The 15,613-nt window shown below is 41.5% G+C and overlaps 2 protein-coding genes across 4 annotated transcripts in view; one reads left to right on the forward strand and one right to left on the reverse strand.

The window, feature by feature from the left end:
* The window catches only part of BCAR3 (BCAR3 adaptor protein, NSP family member), a 172,766-nt gene extending 162,668 nt beyond the window's left edge, over positions 1–10,098 (forward strand). For all 3 annotated transcript variants that reach the window (XM_077452891.1, XM_077452893.1, XM_077452892.1), the window contains 5 exons: positions 4,446–4,614; positions 6,644–6,755; positions 8,233–8,445; positions 9,405–9,487; positions 9,816–10,098. In XM_077452891.1, the coding sequence (XP_077309017.1) occupies positions 4,446–4,614; positions 6,644–6,755; positions 8,233–8,445; positions 9,405–9,487; positions 9,816–9,899 (661 nt within the window). In that variant the 3' untranslated portion in view covers positions 9,900–10,098. The remainder of the gene's footprint in view (positions 1–4,445; positions 4,615–6,643; positions 6,756–8,232; positions 8,446–9,404; positions 9,488–9,815) is intronic.
* A 1,244-nt stretch (positions 10,099–11,342) lies between these two features.
* The window catches only part of FNBP1L (formin binding protein 1 like), a 245,367-nt gene continuing 241,096 nt past the window's right edge, over positions 11,343–15,613 (reverse strand). Inside the window, exon 15 of the mRNA XM_077452895.1 lies at positions 11,343–15,137. Coding sequence (XP_077309021.1) covers positions 15,130–15,137 — 8 coding nt within the window. The 3' untranslated portion in view covers positions 11,343–15,129. The remainder of the gene's footprint in view (positions 15,138–15,613) is intronic.

Below are 15,613 nucleotides of genomic sequence, written 5' to 3' on the forward strand. Positions count from 1 at the left end.
TCCACCGCTCCTTCTGACCGATGCCTCAGCAACACGTTGTCCAGGACCAGGAGTTTGTAACCTCCCAGTCTCTGGTAACGCGTTGCACAGACCTTTCTGCAAGGCCTCCCGGAGATGTCTCACCCTCTGCGATGGCAAGATAAAGTCGGCAACCTTACCCTTGTACCGTGGATCAAGGAGCGTGGCCAGCCAGTAATGGTCCCTCTCCTTGATCCGAAGAATACGAGGATCCTTCCGCAGGCTTCACAGGACCAGGGAGGCCATGCAGCGTAGGTTAGCTGAGGCATTTGGTCCGGAGTCCTCTGGGTCACTAAGGACAACATGATCCGCAGCTACCTCCTCCCAGCCACGTACAAGTCCACGGGTTTCTTGGGACTGTAAATCATCCCTACAAGACTGCTGCTGAGTGCCAGCCTCCATGTTGACACAATCATCCTCCTCCTCTTCCTGTGTGATGGGTGGCACAGCAGGACCACTGTCTGTATAAAGGGGGCCTTGAGAGGCAAGGAAGTCCTCCTCTTCCTGCCTCTGTTCTGCCTCAAGTGCCCTGTCCATTATTCCACGCAGCGTATGCTCCAAGAGGTGGACAAGAGGTACAGTTTCACTGATGCATGCACTGTCACCATCCTTGTGGCCTCCTCAAACGGTGACAGGACAGTGCATGCATCCCTGATCATGCCCCACTGGCGTGGTGAGAAAAAACTGAGCTCCCCTGACCATGTCCTGGTGCCGTAGTCGCACAGGTACTCATTGATGGCCCTCAGCTGCGTGTGCAGCCACTGCAGCATGGCCAACGTTAAGTTCCACCTGGTGGGCATGTCACATATAAGGCGGTTCTTGGGCAGGTTCAACTCCTTTTGGAGCTCAGCCAGCCAAGCACAGGCATTAAATGATCGGCGGAAATGCACACAGACTTTCCTGGCCTGCTTCAGGACATCCTGTAAGCCCAGGTACCTGCCCAAGAACCGCTGCACCACCAGGTTAAGGACATGAGCCACACAGGGCACATGGGTCAGTTGTCCCTGTCGGAGGGCGGAGAGGAGGTTGGTGCCATTGTCGCAAACCACCATTCCTGGCTTAAGCTGGCGTGGCGTCAACCACCTCTTGGCCTGCTCCTGCAGAGCTGACAAAACATCTGCCCCAGTGTGGCTCCTGTCCCCCAAACAAACCAGCGCAAGCACTGCATGTCATCGTTTTTCCTGCGTACTTGTGTAGCCCCTGGAACACCTACGGAGCACCGCTGGTTCTGAGGACAGAGCACTGGAAGAGGCCATGGAGGAAGAAGAGGAGGGGGTGGAGGAGAGAGGTGTGTCACAACCAATAGTAGCATTTTGGAGGCGTGGTGGCGGAACAACCTCCAACACTACTGCACCTTGTCCTGCATCCTTCCCAGCTGCCAGAAGAGTGACCCAATGGGCCGTGAAAGACAGGTAACTCTCAGAGCAGGTTTCAGAGAGGACTGAAGGTCTAGTGGGGTTGGAGATCCCAGCTGATGAGGAGCAAGGAGAGGTCCGCTTTGTTCTTTGGTGTGGGTCTTTGAGGTACGCTTGCCAATGAGCTGCATGGCAGGTCAACATGTCTGGTTAAGCATGTGGTGCCCAAGCGGCTGATGTTTTGGCCACGCGAGATACGCTTGAGACATATGTTGCAAATAGCAGCGGTGCGATCTGATGCACTCGTCTCAAAAAAGGCCCACACCAAAGAACTTTTAGAATAACGCGCAGAGGCAGTGCCCTGCAAAGCCGGAGCTCTGCGGTGTGATTCAGTCGGTGTGCTGCCCCTAAGCTGGCCCCCGGAGGGCATCCTGCCTCGTTGGACAGGTGCCTCCTCCTCCTCTCACCTACCAGGCACCTACGTGGAGTCAATGCCCTCATCATCCCCTCCCTCTTCATCGCTGGAGCAAACCTGGCAGTATGCTGCAGCTTGTGGAACATGACTGCCAGATTGCTGTCCTTCTTGAGCATCCCCTCTCTGCGCTCACGCTACTGCCTTTCTCTAGCTGAGTATCCTCATCAGAGCCTACAAAACACTGGGCATCCTCCTGGAGCATGTACCCAACACTGTGCTCAAAGAGTTCAGGAGACTCCTCAGGAGGACGTGGTGGGTCTAGGGAAGGAGTCACTGATGACTTTGAGAGGAGGGAAGGCGATGCGTTGGCAGCGGCTTTGCTAGTACCCTGAAACTGGGTGAGAGGATGAGGAGGATGAAGATGGCTTGGTCATCCACTCTACCAAGTCTTCGGCATGTTGCGGCTCAACATGTCCAGCTGCCGAAAAGAAGGACAAGCGTGTCCCATGGCCACGTGCTGATGATCACGATGCACCGCATCCACGACCAGCACTGTTGTCTCTAGACACAGAGCCTGCTTGCCCTCTTTTATCGGCTCGCGCCTGTCTGCCTCTCCTTGCTGGCCTTCCAGACATGGTAATGGCCTGAAGGGAGATAGGAAAACCAGCAATTGGGTAGTGTATATTGTGCTGGAGGCGCACACACACACACAACACCCACTAACTCCTGCAGATGGCTCAATTAGAGAAGAGTTATGTAGGTGGATAGAACGGTGTATACTACGGTCAGGGCACGCAGACAGCACGCACAATCTCCTACAACTGACTGCAAGCTCTATTTAAAAAGAGCAAGATAGCTAGCTATATAGGTGTATATAACAGTTTATTCTGCGGTCAGGGCACGCAGACAGCACGCCGCACAATCTCCTACAACTGACTGCAAGCTTTATTTAAAAAGAGCAAGATAGCTAGCTATATAGGTGGATATAAAGGTGTATTCTGCGGTCAGGGCACGCAGACAGCACGCACAATCTCCTACAACTGACAACGACCACTACAGAAGAGCAAGAATGCAAAATCGGCCGATAATGAACGGTGTATACTGTGTTGAAGGTACACAGAACACCCACTTACTCCTACAGACACCAACACACTACACAAGGCCGCTGCGCTGGTGGCCTTATATAGTGTGAGGCGTGTACTACACAGCCTGAGCTATCATTGGCCACAGGCATCCTGCCTGTGGCCAATCATGGCTCTCCTCGCTGCGATTGGCCAAGCATGCAGGGTCACAGTGCATGCTTGGCCAATCATGAGCCAGCAATGCACTGCAATGGCGCAGTGCATAGGACGAACAGCCGATGTGCGAGTCGAGCATATATTCGACTCGAACATGAAGCTCATCCCTAATCTCCAGCTGTCACATCAAAAATGGAACACACAAGGTGCTAAAGTAAATACCCATCATAGGTGACAAAAATTAATAACCATCTCATAAAAAAATGAATAAATACATGAATGATGAACTAAACTCAATCAAAACATAAATCAATATAAATAATAATTAAAATTAAATAATAAAATTTGTCATGAACTTCAATGTAAAGCCTGTGTGCGTCCTGTCTACCTGTTGGCAGATCATCCAGTGAAGTCAGTGGCATTAGCCTGTCAGTATCTTCTTCCTGGACTGCTTGCCCATAGATACAAGTAATCTAAAGTCTGATGCCTGTGCAGTAGTCTGTATGTTCTTGCTAGCTGAACCCCCTTACTGTTGCCTCCCAGTCTGTGACCTATCAGTGTAAAAGTCCTTCACTCGCAGCTCAGCCCCTTTTAGTACAAGTGTTACCTGCCAGTATATTAATCCACCAAACTCAGCAGCTCTGTTCTTTTGCTGCCTTTCACCCAATGAATTTGCTTGTTATTAGAAAGAAGTTTTTATTGATACACAGTACAGGTTTTTGAAAAAGTAACATTGCATCCAAAGAATGAATTTTATGCAAACTATAAATTATTAAAGCGGCAAATGTCTGCAAGGTCCATCACCACCAAGACCTCTTCTCCTGGTTTCTTTGGATTGTCAGGTCTTCAGCCATCTTGATTGGCCGTCACACGATGACATAACTCCTGTGCAGGAGTTCACACATCCCAAACACATAAGCTCCCTGCAGAGAATGTATCTTTAGCTGCACATTGTAAAGAAGGCTATTATCAGGCACATCATTTTATTTTATTGGGAACATACAGTTTGTCATTTTCTTTAGTTCTGTTTTGAGGCCTCATGCACTCTGCAGCTGTCCAAGCCCTATTTTTCAGGCTCTTTTTCTGCTCCTAAATGCCCCTCTGTTAGACTGTGTGTACACGCACAAATAAATAATTACAGGAGTTTAGAGGCAGAAATCGGAATGCGCCCAACCTGGATAAATGCTAGGCATGTTTAGTGCCTGGGTGTTTATTCATTTCATTGGCCAGAATATTAATCTTTTCTGGCCACTGAAATGAATAAACGCCCAAACACTTGATGCGCCTGAATGCATTTGAAAAATGCTGCTTTTCCCCTCTCAGGAGAAAGGCTTTCAGAAGAGCCTAATACTTCACTTTATGAATGCTCCTCTATCTCCTTTTAGGTAGATTTTCACACCCTCATGTTCATTTTCCCAGGCACACCACAATGGCTATAGGAATTGCAGTGGACATTTTGGGATGTACCGGCAGCTCTGAGGAAAGGGTTGCTACACTTAACAAGATCATCCAAATTACAGCAGAACTGAAGGAATTGGGAGATTTCTTTGCATTTTCTTCCATCATGAAAGCACTTGAGATGCCTCAGGTAAGGATGACCAGTATACATTTTTATTTTATTAAGCAACGATAATGACCTTTTCATGTTTCTAGCAGAAAATCCTTGAGAACAAATTAAATCAATGGTACACCTTAGTCAAAATTAAAATCCTAGCAGTCATTTATTTGTGCCATAAATTTAATCAATGCAGTACTACATCATCTACCTTGGTGAGTCACTTTAACCATTACCTGTAAAGCCTAAGCAAGTCTGTTGGTTGGAGTTGCTCTTCCTCTAGACTTACACACCTGACTTAACCTCACAGGATGCCTTGTGCAATGCAGTAGTATCATGTAATGTAATCTAAGCCAACTACTGCATTGTGTGAAGCTTGCTTATTAGTTAATTTATCATGGGTAAATCAGGGTTCAAAATCTTAGAGAGATTGCAAACTTGTCAGTAAGTGTTCCTGAAATGAAGGGAATTTTAATGATCTGGTTAACCACTATGTCTCCAAGGATCTGTATCTTTTGCTTTTACATTACATTATTTGTAAACTCTGTATGCTGAGACGTATTGCTTTGCTCTTTAAGCCTCAAGCTTCCTCAAAATGGCTGCCAGAGCTTGTTACAGGATTATTCCTGTCATCACAATTACCACTGTAACATTCCATAATGGTCCCTGGTAGCCCGGGGGGGGGGGGGGGGGGCGCTATTTAACTGGTGTGGTAAGGAGAGCTGCAGAGAGTGTCTTAGTAGGGTGGGGCCTACAAGAAGTAAAATCTGACCCTGCTTTAGCTAATACTAGTAAATTGCTGGTAAGACATACTCCTGCTGTGCCACAAAGAATAATGTAAGGCTGAACATTGTGGGAAAAGAACATGGATAACATCTAAATCAGTGGTCTCCAAACTGCAGCCCTTCGCTTGCTTTTATCTGGTGCTTGGGACAATACTTTCCCCACTGTCAGCAACAGTTCCTGCCACTCTATCCCTTTTACTGACAGCAATGATGGAGCACTATTCCACCCACTGGCACTAATGAAGGGGTACTAGTCCTCCCACTTACACCCAACAATGGGGCACTATTCCTCCCCTAATACCAAAGATGAAGCACTGTTTATGCCCACTGACACTAGGACATGTTCTACTCCCAATGACTACAGTCCATCCCTCCTACAGTTTGATAGACAGTAAACTGGCCCTTTGGCAAGTTTGGCGATCCCTGCTCTAAATATTAGAAAATAAATTCATACAGACACTAAGAGTGGAAATGATGCACAGTGTGCAGGAATCCATAACAAAATGGTAGATGCTGTTTGGTAAAGGTCATGTTCCTCTTTGGCTTGGAGCATTTCATTTTTTTTTTATTTTGTTTTATGACATCATTATAAATTGAAGTAGGTTACCATGGACTTGCATTAAAAAATAAAAATAAATGCAGACTTATTCACAATAGCAACACCATGGGGTTGATTTATTAAAACTAGACTGCAACATTTGGTGCAGCTTTGCATGGTAGAAAATCAACTTCTAACTTCAGCTTCTTCAATTAAGCTTTGATTGTTTTCTATGCAGAGCTGCACCAGATTTTGCACACTTAAGACCCCTTTCACACTACACCATTTCGGCCACTAGCAGTGCGATTTTACCCCCCCCCCCCCCCAGCGGCTCAGAAAGGGTTAAGGTATTACAGCGCTGCCCCATTGATTTCAATGGGGAGCAGCAGTGGAGGAGCGGTAAACACACCGCTCAAAAGAAGCTGCTGGCAGGACTTTTCCCTGACGTCCTGCCAGCGCACCACTGTAGCGTGAAAGCCCTCGGGCTTTCACACTACAGACAATGGTGCAGCTTTTTTGGGCGGATTGCAGGCGCTATTTCTAACGCTATAGCACCTGCAAAACGCCCTGGTGTGAAAGGGGTCTTAGTGTTAGTAAATCAACCCCACAGATCTGAAATATGACATCTAGAAACCCCCTTGCATCTACACTTAAAACATAACTTTAATTTTTTAGATCAAGGGCACAACCAGCCACTGGATAAGTCTCACAAGTACAGATTTTCTTTTTGCATTAACAGATTACAAGGCTGGAAACAACCTGGACTATGTTAAGACATCAGTACACACAGACTGCAATCACTTACGAGAAACAGCTTAAACCCTTTAACAAAAGTTTGTATGAAGGTGCAGGTAAGCTCAAAAGCTTTACATTATTAGAATTATTGGCCCTGGAAATTATGCAATTATGATTATAGCCAATTATAGCAGTGCTTTCTGCTAGTTTTATTGGACAGCCAAGTCATCTAAAGATTTGGAAACACCCTGACAGTAGGAGCCCACTTGTACACAGCTCCGGAGAGACTCATAGCCGTTGTTCTCACCAATGTCTCCCATTAATAACATTGAGGCTGGCAGCCAAGGTCACTTTGTAGATGGGTGTAGAAAAATATTTGCCATCAAAAAGGGGGGTTTGGGGAGACTCTTGGACAGTCAGTGTCACACGCTGACATGACTTTCATTCCAGCTGTCTACACGTGGCCCCTCCATTGCCAGATTTGACACAAGGTTTTGCTGGGAGCTGTGACATAGCAGCAGACAGCCCTTGCACTCCCCCATCATATATATCAGGGATATGCAATTAGCAGACCTCCAGCTGTTGCAGAACTACAAGACCCATGAGGCATAGCAAGACTCCGACAGCCACAAGCATGACTCCCAGAGGCATGACGGGGCTTGTAGTTTTGCAACACCTAGAGGTCTACTAATTGCATTATTATATATATATATATATATGTATATATATATATATATATATAAAATCGCAAACCATTTAAAAGACACAAGTATTGAATACATGGGTTCAGCTCCAGCCAAACTTTTACTTTATCATTTTGATAGAGGGGATAGGAGTGAAAATGTCTTTTTTGGGAAGCTTCCTCATCAGGACAAGAAATGAGAGGGGGTGTTAGGGGAGGAAAAAAAAAAAAAAAAAAAAAGACTGAGAACAATACAATTCGGACTGGCATTCTACCCCTCTCACCATTACACTAAACCCATGTTCTTGTTGCTGTCTTTATATCCACTGGAGATATACCATCATTTTTTTTTTTTTTTATCCTTGTGCCATCCTGGGGGTGTTTGACAACTGGAGCAGTTGTCACCCACTTAGCTTCTATCTTTAGCTTGTTTAGTAAGCTTTGAAAATGAAAGCAAGAATAAGATTGGTTGCCATGCACGGCTGCTCCAGTTTTGATACATTTTCCACCCTGGCTCTAGGAAAGGAATTGACCACAAGTGTTTCTAAAGGAAACACAGTCATCAAACTTGGCAGAGGTTCTAATTTACATAAACAAATGTATATGGTACAACTGGAATGCAACTTGGAGATAGCACCCAGGGTAACAAGGTTCTGGGACTAATCTGGAATTAGTCCTGACCGAGTTCAGAGAAGGCGCTTTAGTGAACTTCTGCCATTTATTGCAGTCCCACCTAATAAATGAATACCTTTTGATTGCGTGTTGTATGTTTGTAGTAATAATTATGAGTAATTATTTAAGTATGAAAGTATACATGGTAGACCTACCTTATTCCATACATTTTTTTTTTCTATTGAAATGCAGTGTGATGAATGAGGCTCTAGAATAATTTTTGTGTCATCTTGTCCTAGGAATGGTATTCACCACGTGGGAGAATTCCACTGTGCCGCTTGTGATGCCTCTCTTAATGCTGTTAGAGCGCCAGTCTGCCATATTTGAAGGCATGGACTGGTGGGAGAACCATGACCGAGGATGTGAAATAATGTTCAGTCACCTTGAAACTGGGCGATTTATTGCCCAAAATGCAGCTTTGTATCAAAGCAATGCACAACAGGCATTGGAAGGTAAGAGAAGAAAAAAAAAAAAGAGACGGACCTGTTATCTTTTGTACCAGGCTACACATGCTTTACCAGAAGAAGTGCAATTTATAATTGGCTTTCTTCCATTCTCGCTCATGTTTATGAAGGGTTTTGGTTACTTAAGCATAGCCCCTTAGAGTGAACATTAATATCATAGCTAGATCTTTTGTGTAGGTTTGGTAGTTGCAGGTATCATACTACACTGATAACCAAGATTAAAAAAAAAAAAAAAAAAAAACTTTAAAATTAGGTGGCCTAAATGATCCTGTCTTCAGTTTTTTTTTTCTTGTAGATCCATTGGTCTTCCCACAGTAAAATCTATGCTTGGGCAGAATTTTACCATTAAGGTGTTTGTTGATGCGGTGTGCATGAGGCCCAACGGTTGTCCAATTTTGGCTATGCAAGACATCATCCTCCTATAATAGTTTGTTTATACCCCTGTCCAGCACTGCATTTGAAAGATTGCAAGCTCCTTGACGGCAGGAAGTGATGTGTGTAAAGTACTGCATAAATTGCCAGTACTCTGTCACTTCCTGAAGTGATGTTTGTCCATTCCTATGGAATTGTTACTTGAGGGTAGATAACACCAAAATGTGTAAATTTGCATCTCCAGCGGTGTCCACGAAAGTCCCTCGGCCATCAAGGAACTCTCCTGATTGGCTGAGACACAGCAGCGTCACCATATATCAAAGTCAGTTAGGCAATCAGGAGAGTGAGCAGGGCTAAACAGAAGCTTCATGTCTGAATGGACACACGGAGCTGCAGCTTGGCTGCCCCATAGGATGTTGCTCCGAAGAGGAGGCTCCAGGCTGCTCTGTGCAAATCCACTGCAACAGAGCAGGTAACTTTTTAATCAAGACTTTACAATCACTTTAACTTAATATTTTTAATGGCACCTCGTTTTTATATATACAATTTTAATATTTTTTTTCCTCCCCTTTTAGGTTTTAATCCAGATGAGGAGATGAGCGAAATCTTCCGCACAGAATTTCAAATGCGGCTTCTCTGGGGTAGTAAGGGAGCCCAAGTAAGTCAGACCGAGAGATACCAGAAATTCAACCAGATCTTAACAGCTTTGTCAAAAAAACTGGAACCTCCACCTTCCTAAGACATCAATCTGACCACTCGTGTTTTACAGACTGACTCTAAAAAAAAAATACAGTCCTTAGGAATGTCACTTGTTATATATGTATATTTCTTTTTAGTAACCTATAACAACCAATTATTTATTTATGACTTTGAATTGAATTCAAAGTAGCAGAATGGACAATGGCAGTAGATTACATGTTATTAAAATCAGGACTCTTAATAACAATAAACATGAATTTCATCTGTGACAAAAAATGTTTTAACAGAGTTGGCTTCAATTTCAAACAGAGAAAATGGGGCAAGTGAAATATAAAATCACCAATAAAGGAGTGTATGCCAGTACATATTAAACAAACCATCACATGCTGGAAGCAGGACACCTTTGAGCCAATAAGGACAATCATGAAAGGGTTTCCATTTTTATTCCATGAAAATATTCTCAACAGAGAACACTATTCTTCAACAATGCATTTACCAGTAAGGAAAATAAAACATTGAGTGCACATGAGACTAATAAATGCACTGGAAAAAATAAAACTTTAAAAACAACTCAGTCAGTTTTTGATTTTTTTCTTTTCTTGTGAACCTCATGTTTAAGTGCAAGCATATGCTGTTATTCACAAACAATTAAGAATGCGGTCATAAGACTTAACAGTTTGGATTTTGCAGGGATATAGACTCACGGGTCCATGCAAGGCAAATATTATATATATATATATATATACACATATATATACATATATATACACATACATATACTCCCTAGTGAAAATTGCTTGCACTTTGCTTGGTCTTTCCCATAAAGTTGTATAGGGAGAGAAGCAGTTCTGATCCTGTTGACATAGGCCCTTAGAGTCCATTCACACAGGGGCAGACTTTGGGAGGCAACTTGGACACGACTTGAGGCAACGTGAAGTTGCCTCTGGGACAGGGGACTTTGCCAGTGGCCAATCACACAATAAGCTCTGTGGGAGGGGTTTGAATAGAAAACAATTTTTACTTCCTGGAAAGTTGCTTCAGTTAAGACAGGGGATCCAACTTGGAGGCAACTTCCATTGAAATCAATGGGTACAATTTGCCTAGAAGTCGGATTGAAGCAGTACAGGAACCTTTACTGAAGTCGGAGCAACTTCAGTAGTGTGCATTAAGACGGGTCTCATTCATTTACATTGATTTCATCATGTTGCGCGACTTGACAACGATTCAAGTCGGATCCAAAGTTGCCCCTGTGTGACTAGACTCTTAGAAATGTAGATAACTAGTTGTTTCATTGAAGACATGTTATACTAGCCAATGTCATCAATAAGACGGTCTTAAAAGTGGTCTCCCATATATGGACATATACAGTGATATTTATAAAGTTTTATTGAATATTGGTTTCTGCAAGTAGGAGACTAGGATCACCATTTCCAAATATCTATACATCTGCAGAGAAACATTTGGCCATATTGTGTTATGGCCAGCTGGCTATCACACTGGTATGAGCTTGTTAGGCATCCTGTTGCATAATCATAAGCCAATATAAAACATGGAATATATTTCAGCAGTCTAATCAAGTACCCAATATACAAATGAGGTTTCAATGAACTGAGATACTAGCTTCCCCATGGTCACTGAGGCAGGATACCGACAATACCTTAAAAACTGATTGTTCGTGATTACAGAAAATCCTTACTCTCTGCAGTATAAGATTAAAAAAACAAAACAAAAAAACATGTTTTTTACAATCACTCATAATATTCTGCTATGCTCACGATGAGAGTGTGGAAATAGTAATTGAAAACAGGCATGTATGAAGAGTCCTTATTGTTTATTTAGACTTTGATGAATGATTTCACTGGTACAATGAGCCAACAATGACACAAGCTCAGTGAGCGTACATAAAGTATACATATTTCCATCAATCCCTGCCTTGGGAGAACCTGTCAAATTACAGGCCATGCTGACAGTAAAGTGGTACAATTTAGATTTTTTTTAGAAAAAAAAAAAAAAAAAAAACACTACCCTTTTGTAGTTTTGTCAATGAGTAAAAGACATATAAATAAACCCCTGTATACAATATTCAAAATCTAATCAAATGTTTTAAATAGTCCAAAATGTATATACTCTGACAGTGGTAAGCTTTTTTTTTCAGCCTCTATTAAATGAACAAAAGTGTTAGAATATTGTGTATACCAAAAAAGTTGAATATAACACTGGATGATATTGGAAAATCCATTTTAATAACTCACCCTAGCAGTTAACAAGTCATAAACACTTTCACAGGGTTTGAAAATCTTATTTGTAGTGGTTAGGCTTAAATAAAATGGCACTTCCCCTGTGGGCATGGAGTAAGGATGGCAGCCAAATGGTTTAGGCCAGTCACGATGTGGCATTTTTGGAATTCCAAAATACCAATTATTGCTTAGGTGACCATGGCTACAATAATTTATTATGGCTCAATAAAGGGTCAAATTGAACAACAGTATCACCATCTACTACTCCATTTTCTAATGAATGGAGTCTCCCATCCCCAAAACAGTTTATTTCCAATTTTGCAGCCAGATTGGGATAACTACTTTACATATTTTCTCATTTACATAGTATAACTTTATTTTTTTTAATTGCTGTTACCCAGTTTTCTCCAGCACTGAAAGATCCTACTTGGCTCTCTTTCTGTTCACATAGGAGGGTTTGGGAGGAGTTATGTTTGCCACAGCCCCGTCTCTCCTGTGCTGGCAGATCTCATTCTAGATGGAATATATATATATATATATATATATATATATATATATATATATATATATATATATATATATATTTTACACACACATACATGTATACATACACTTTACACTGTATAAATGGGAACACATAGTTCTCTCAAAATTGACTGCAAAAATGAAAATATACTTTAAAAAGAGACACTGTCAGGTAAAGTGATAGTGTCTGCACTTAGAGAAGTTCAATGCAATGGGACAGCATTTATAAAAAAAAATTTCTATTTAAAAAAAAAAAAAAAAAAAAAAACACAATGTCAGAGACATTGTTACATGCGATTTCTACATTGCGTAGCTGAAAAATTCCTGCAATCAATTAGGATTTGCTTTGACAATGTCTGTCTATCCCTCCTGCTGCATAGCAGCATAGACGAGATAAGTCAGTCATTCATGATAGGTGGTCATTGTCACAATGTTGATCAAACTGGTTATTCTGTCACTATTCCCAGGAGATAGTTTGTGTTTGTTTTATCACCAAAAAAAAAAAATCATAACATATAACTGCACTTTCACTAAATCGAAATTTCCACTAAATCAACTGTAATTCAAGCTGTTGGCACCACAAAAGTTGATTTAAAAATCAACTGAACCAAGTGGAAAATTCTCAGCCAAACAGACTGCATCCAATCATGTGCAGTCATTGTTTGGGTATTCACAAAAGCCAGCTGTGTGGATTTCCTACAGCCACACTGTTTAGCATACATGGGGGAATCAATTGGTTTTCTTAATCCACATGTGTATGGCTAGCTTTAGTGTGGTAGAAGGGAAACTTTCAAAACAGCATATCTGTTTGAGAATGAAGATAGGCACATTGCTTAAAAATAAAATAAGCCTCCCATAACAGCCAATTAGATTTTTTTCATGTTCTACCACAAGCTAGCTTAAAGGGGACAGGTTGCTATGAGCACTTTTAGAAGGTGACCTTCACCAGCAGAGAACCCGTTTCCAGTGCAAGAAAAACCTTACACAGCTTTTTTTTTATATAGAAATGTTGCTATTTATTCTCATAAATGCAAGAGAAGATTCAATACCAAAGATAAATATAGGAGAAATATTTGTTGATTACTACACAAAATTGTTTGATATGTTCCATAAAACATGAAGTAGAGTGATTTTCCTCCTTTACACACACGTTAATTCACAAGTTGGGGTAGACGAGTGATCCAAGTTGTCTTCGACAACTCTATGTACATTATAAAACAGATCAATACACTTGTTTATAAAAGAAAAGTGCACATAATTATTACTCTCATTTCATAAGATTTATACAATAAAACGATTGCTTCCAAACAGGTTTACCAATGCAATAAAGTGGACCTCCTAACCCACAAATACTCTACAGTTCTAACGGCAATCAACAAAATACAATGATTGTGTTACATGGTCTGGATTCTACATGACGTTATCCAGAATGGTCAACCACAGAGAACCAGCACAGAGGCCACTTTTGCAGCACAGTAGACCTTTCCCAGTGTTTGGAGGGTCACAGCCTAGATTCACGTTAGACCTTAAAACACCGAGAAGACAAGGTTTCTCAAGCACTATCCTCAGAAATTACCAGTCATAAGAAACCCATTAATATAACTGATTGAACCAAAGCTTTGATACAAACGAATTGGTTAAATCAACAGAGAAACATGGTCTTAAAAAGGTTATTCCCTGAGGATAGGTTTATAAATCACTGCTTTAGGCTGTTTTAAAGTAAACTATAAAATAATCCTTTTAACAATACACTGGCAATCGACCTCCTAGGCACTCCAGTTTAAGGCAGCATCTGAGAGGAAAGGAATAGTTGAGTCGGGTCTGTGGAGAGAACACTGAAGATCTTCAGTCTTTGGCCAACTGCTCCGTGACCTGTGTGTGTGTGGATGAACTTAAGGGGCACATCTTGAGCCAGATTGTTCTTTTGCCAAGAATGGCACATGTGCAAGACATATATACAAAAGTTATCAATTGCCAAAATAAAAAAAGCTGGAATGTAATAAGTTATCAGAAATAATGAAAGTCATAGCAACAAAAGTAAAAAAAAAATGGTTTGGAGATATTAAGTGATTGGTGGTCAAGGAAAAAAAAAAGTGGTTCCGACAGAATGGCGTCTAGAAGTGCAGACTGTGGAAGGAAAATCAGGCTATGGAATAGTTATAGACAGAAGTATGATTCATGCAGGCGGGAAGGATTAGCATTAATAATGCAGATGGCACAGGCAACATTGGCAAGTTAACATCCTGAAGGCACCCATCCTCATTAGCTATGAAGAATCAAACACTCTAGTGAATATTTAAAGTGCTGCTTAAATTAAGATTCTGCAAATTACTGCTGACCAATTCGGACTATGTAAACATTGGAATTTTGAACCACAGTGGTTAATTAAAAACCTCAGATGGCAATCTGAAGTTTATTGGAAAGATTTGAATAGATTTTTTGGTTTCATGAAAGGAGAAGCAGGATTTTTAATGTAATATAGAATATAGTCCCACAGTGATGAGCTTAGAACAAAGATTGCTGGATTCCAATTTAAATAGAGGCAAAAGTGCAGCAAAACATTCACTAGTTTGTTTTCCAGTTAAATATTTTAACAATAAAAAGATGAAATGATGAAGGGTAGATACCTGATGCAGTTTCTGACAGAAGCGGAAAATGCACCACGATCCCAAAAAATATAAAATCAGGGTGTCTGTAAGTTAGTGAACAATGTATGTATGTATCATGCGTACATGCGTGTTGCTGTTCTCACATGTGTCCCCCGACCTAATCCCCTCCCCTTAAAAGAAGCTGCATGTAAACGCCTTCCACATCTCGCCCAGGTTCACAGACACCCGCTTCAGGAACCTGCAGTCCGACAGGAAAAAACAGAGAAGAGGACAATTATCAGGGTACTTACTGGGGAGACTGTATGTTATTATTGCGTCTTTGCCTTTTTTTTGAAATATGAATCAAAAAATATTTCAAATTTTATTTCATGGAGACCTTTCAAAATAGTCTGTTTCAATATGTTACAACTTGTAATTGTGTATAAAAAATAAACACACCTAAATAAAAATTATGGGTATTTGTTGACCATTAAAGGGTTTTCCACTAGTAAGAACATTAAAAGGCTCGGGTTGTTTGTGACTAATTCCCTGCTCCTGAAGCCTGCTATTTATATGGGACTCGGGAGACATGGAACTCAGAAAGCAGGCGCTTACCCAGAAGTCTATGTTTAATAAGAAAGGGTCCTCTAACAAGGATCAGAACTGCAGCAGCAAAAGTTCTGAATAGTAGTACAATATACCTTAGCTGCAGATCATTTCAGTCTGGAAAACATA

This window comes from Lithobates pipiens, unplaced genomic scaffold (genome assembly GCF_037356315.1).
Source record: "Lithobates pipiens isolate NorthernLeopardFrog02 unplaced genomic scaffold, aLitPip1_a1.2 Scaffold_23, whole genome shotgun sequence".
Lineage (NCBI taxonomy): Eukaryota > Metazoa > Chordata > Amphibia > Anura > Ranidae > Lithobates > Lithobates pipiens.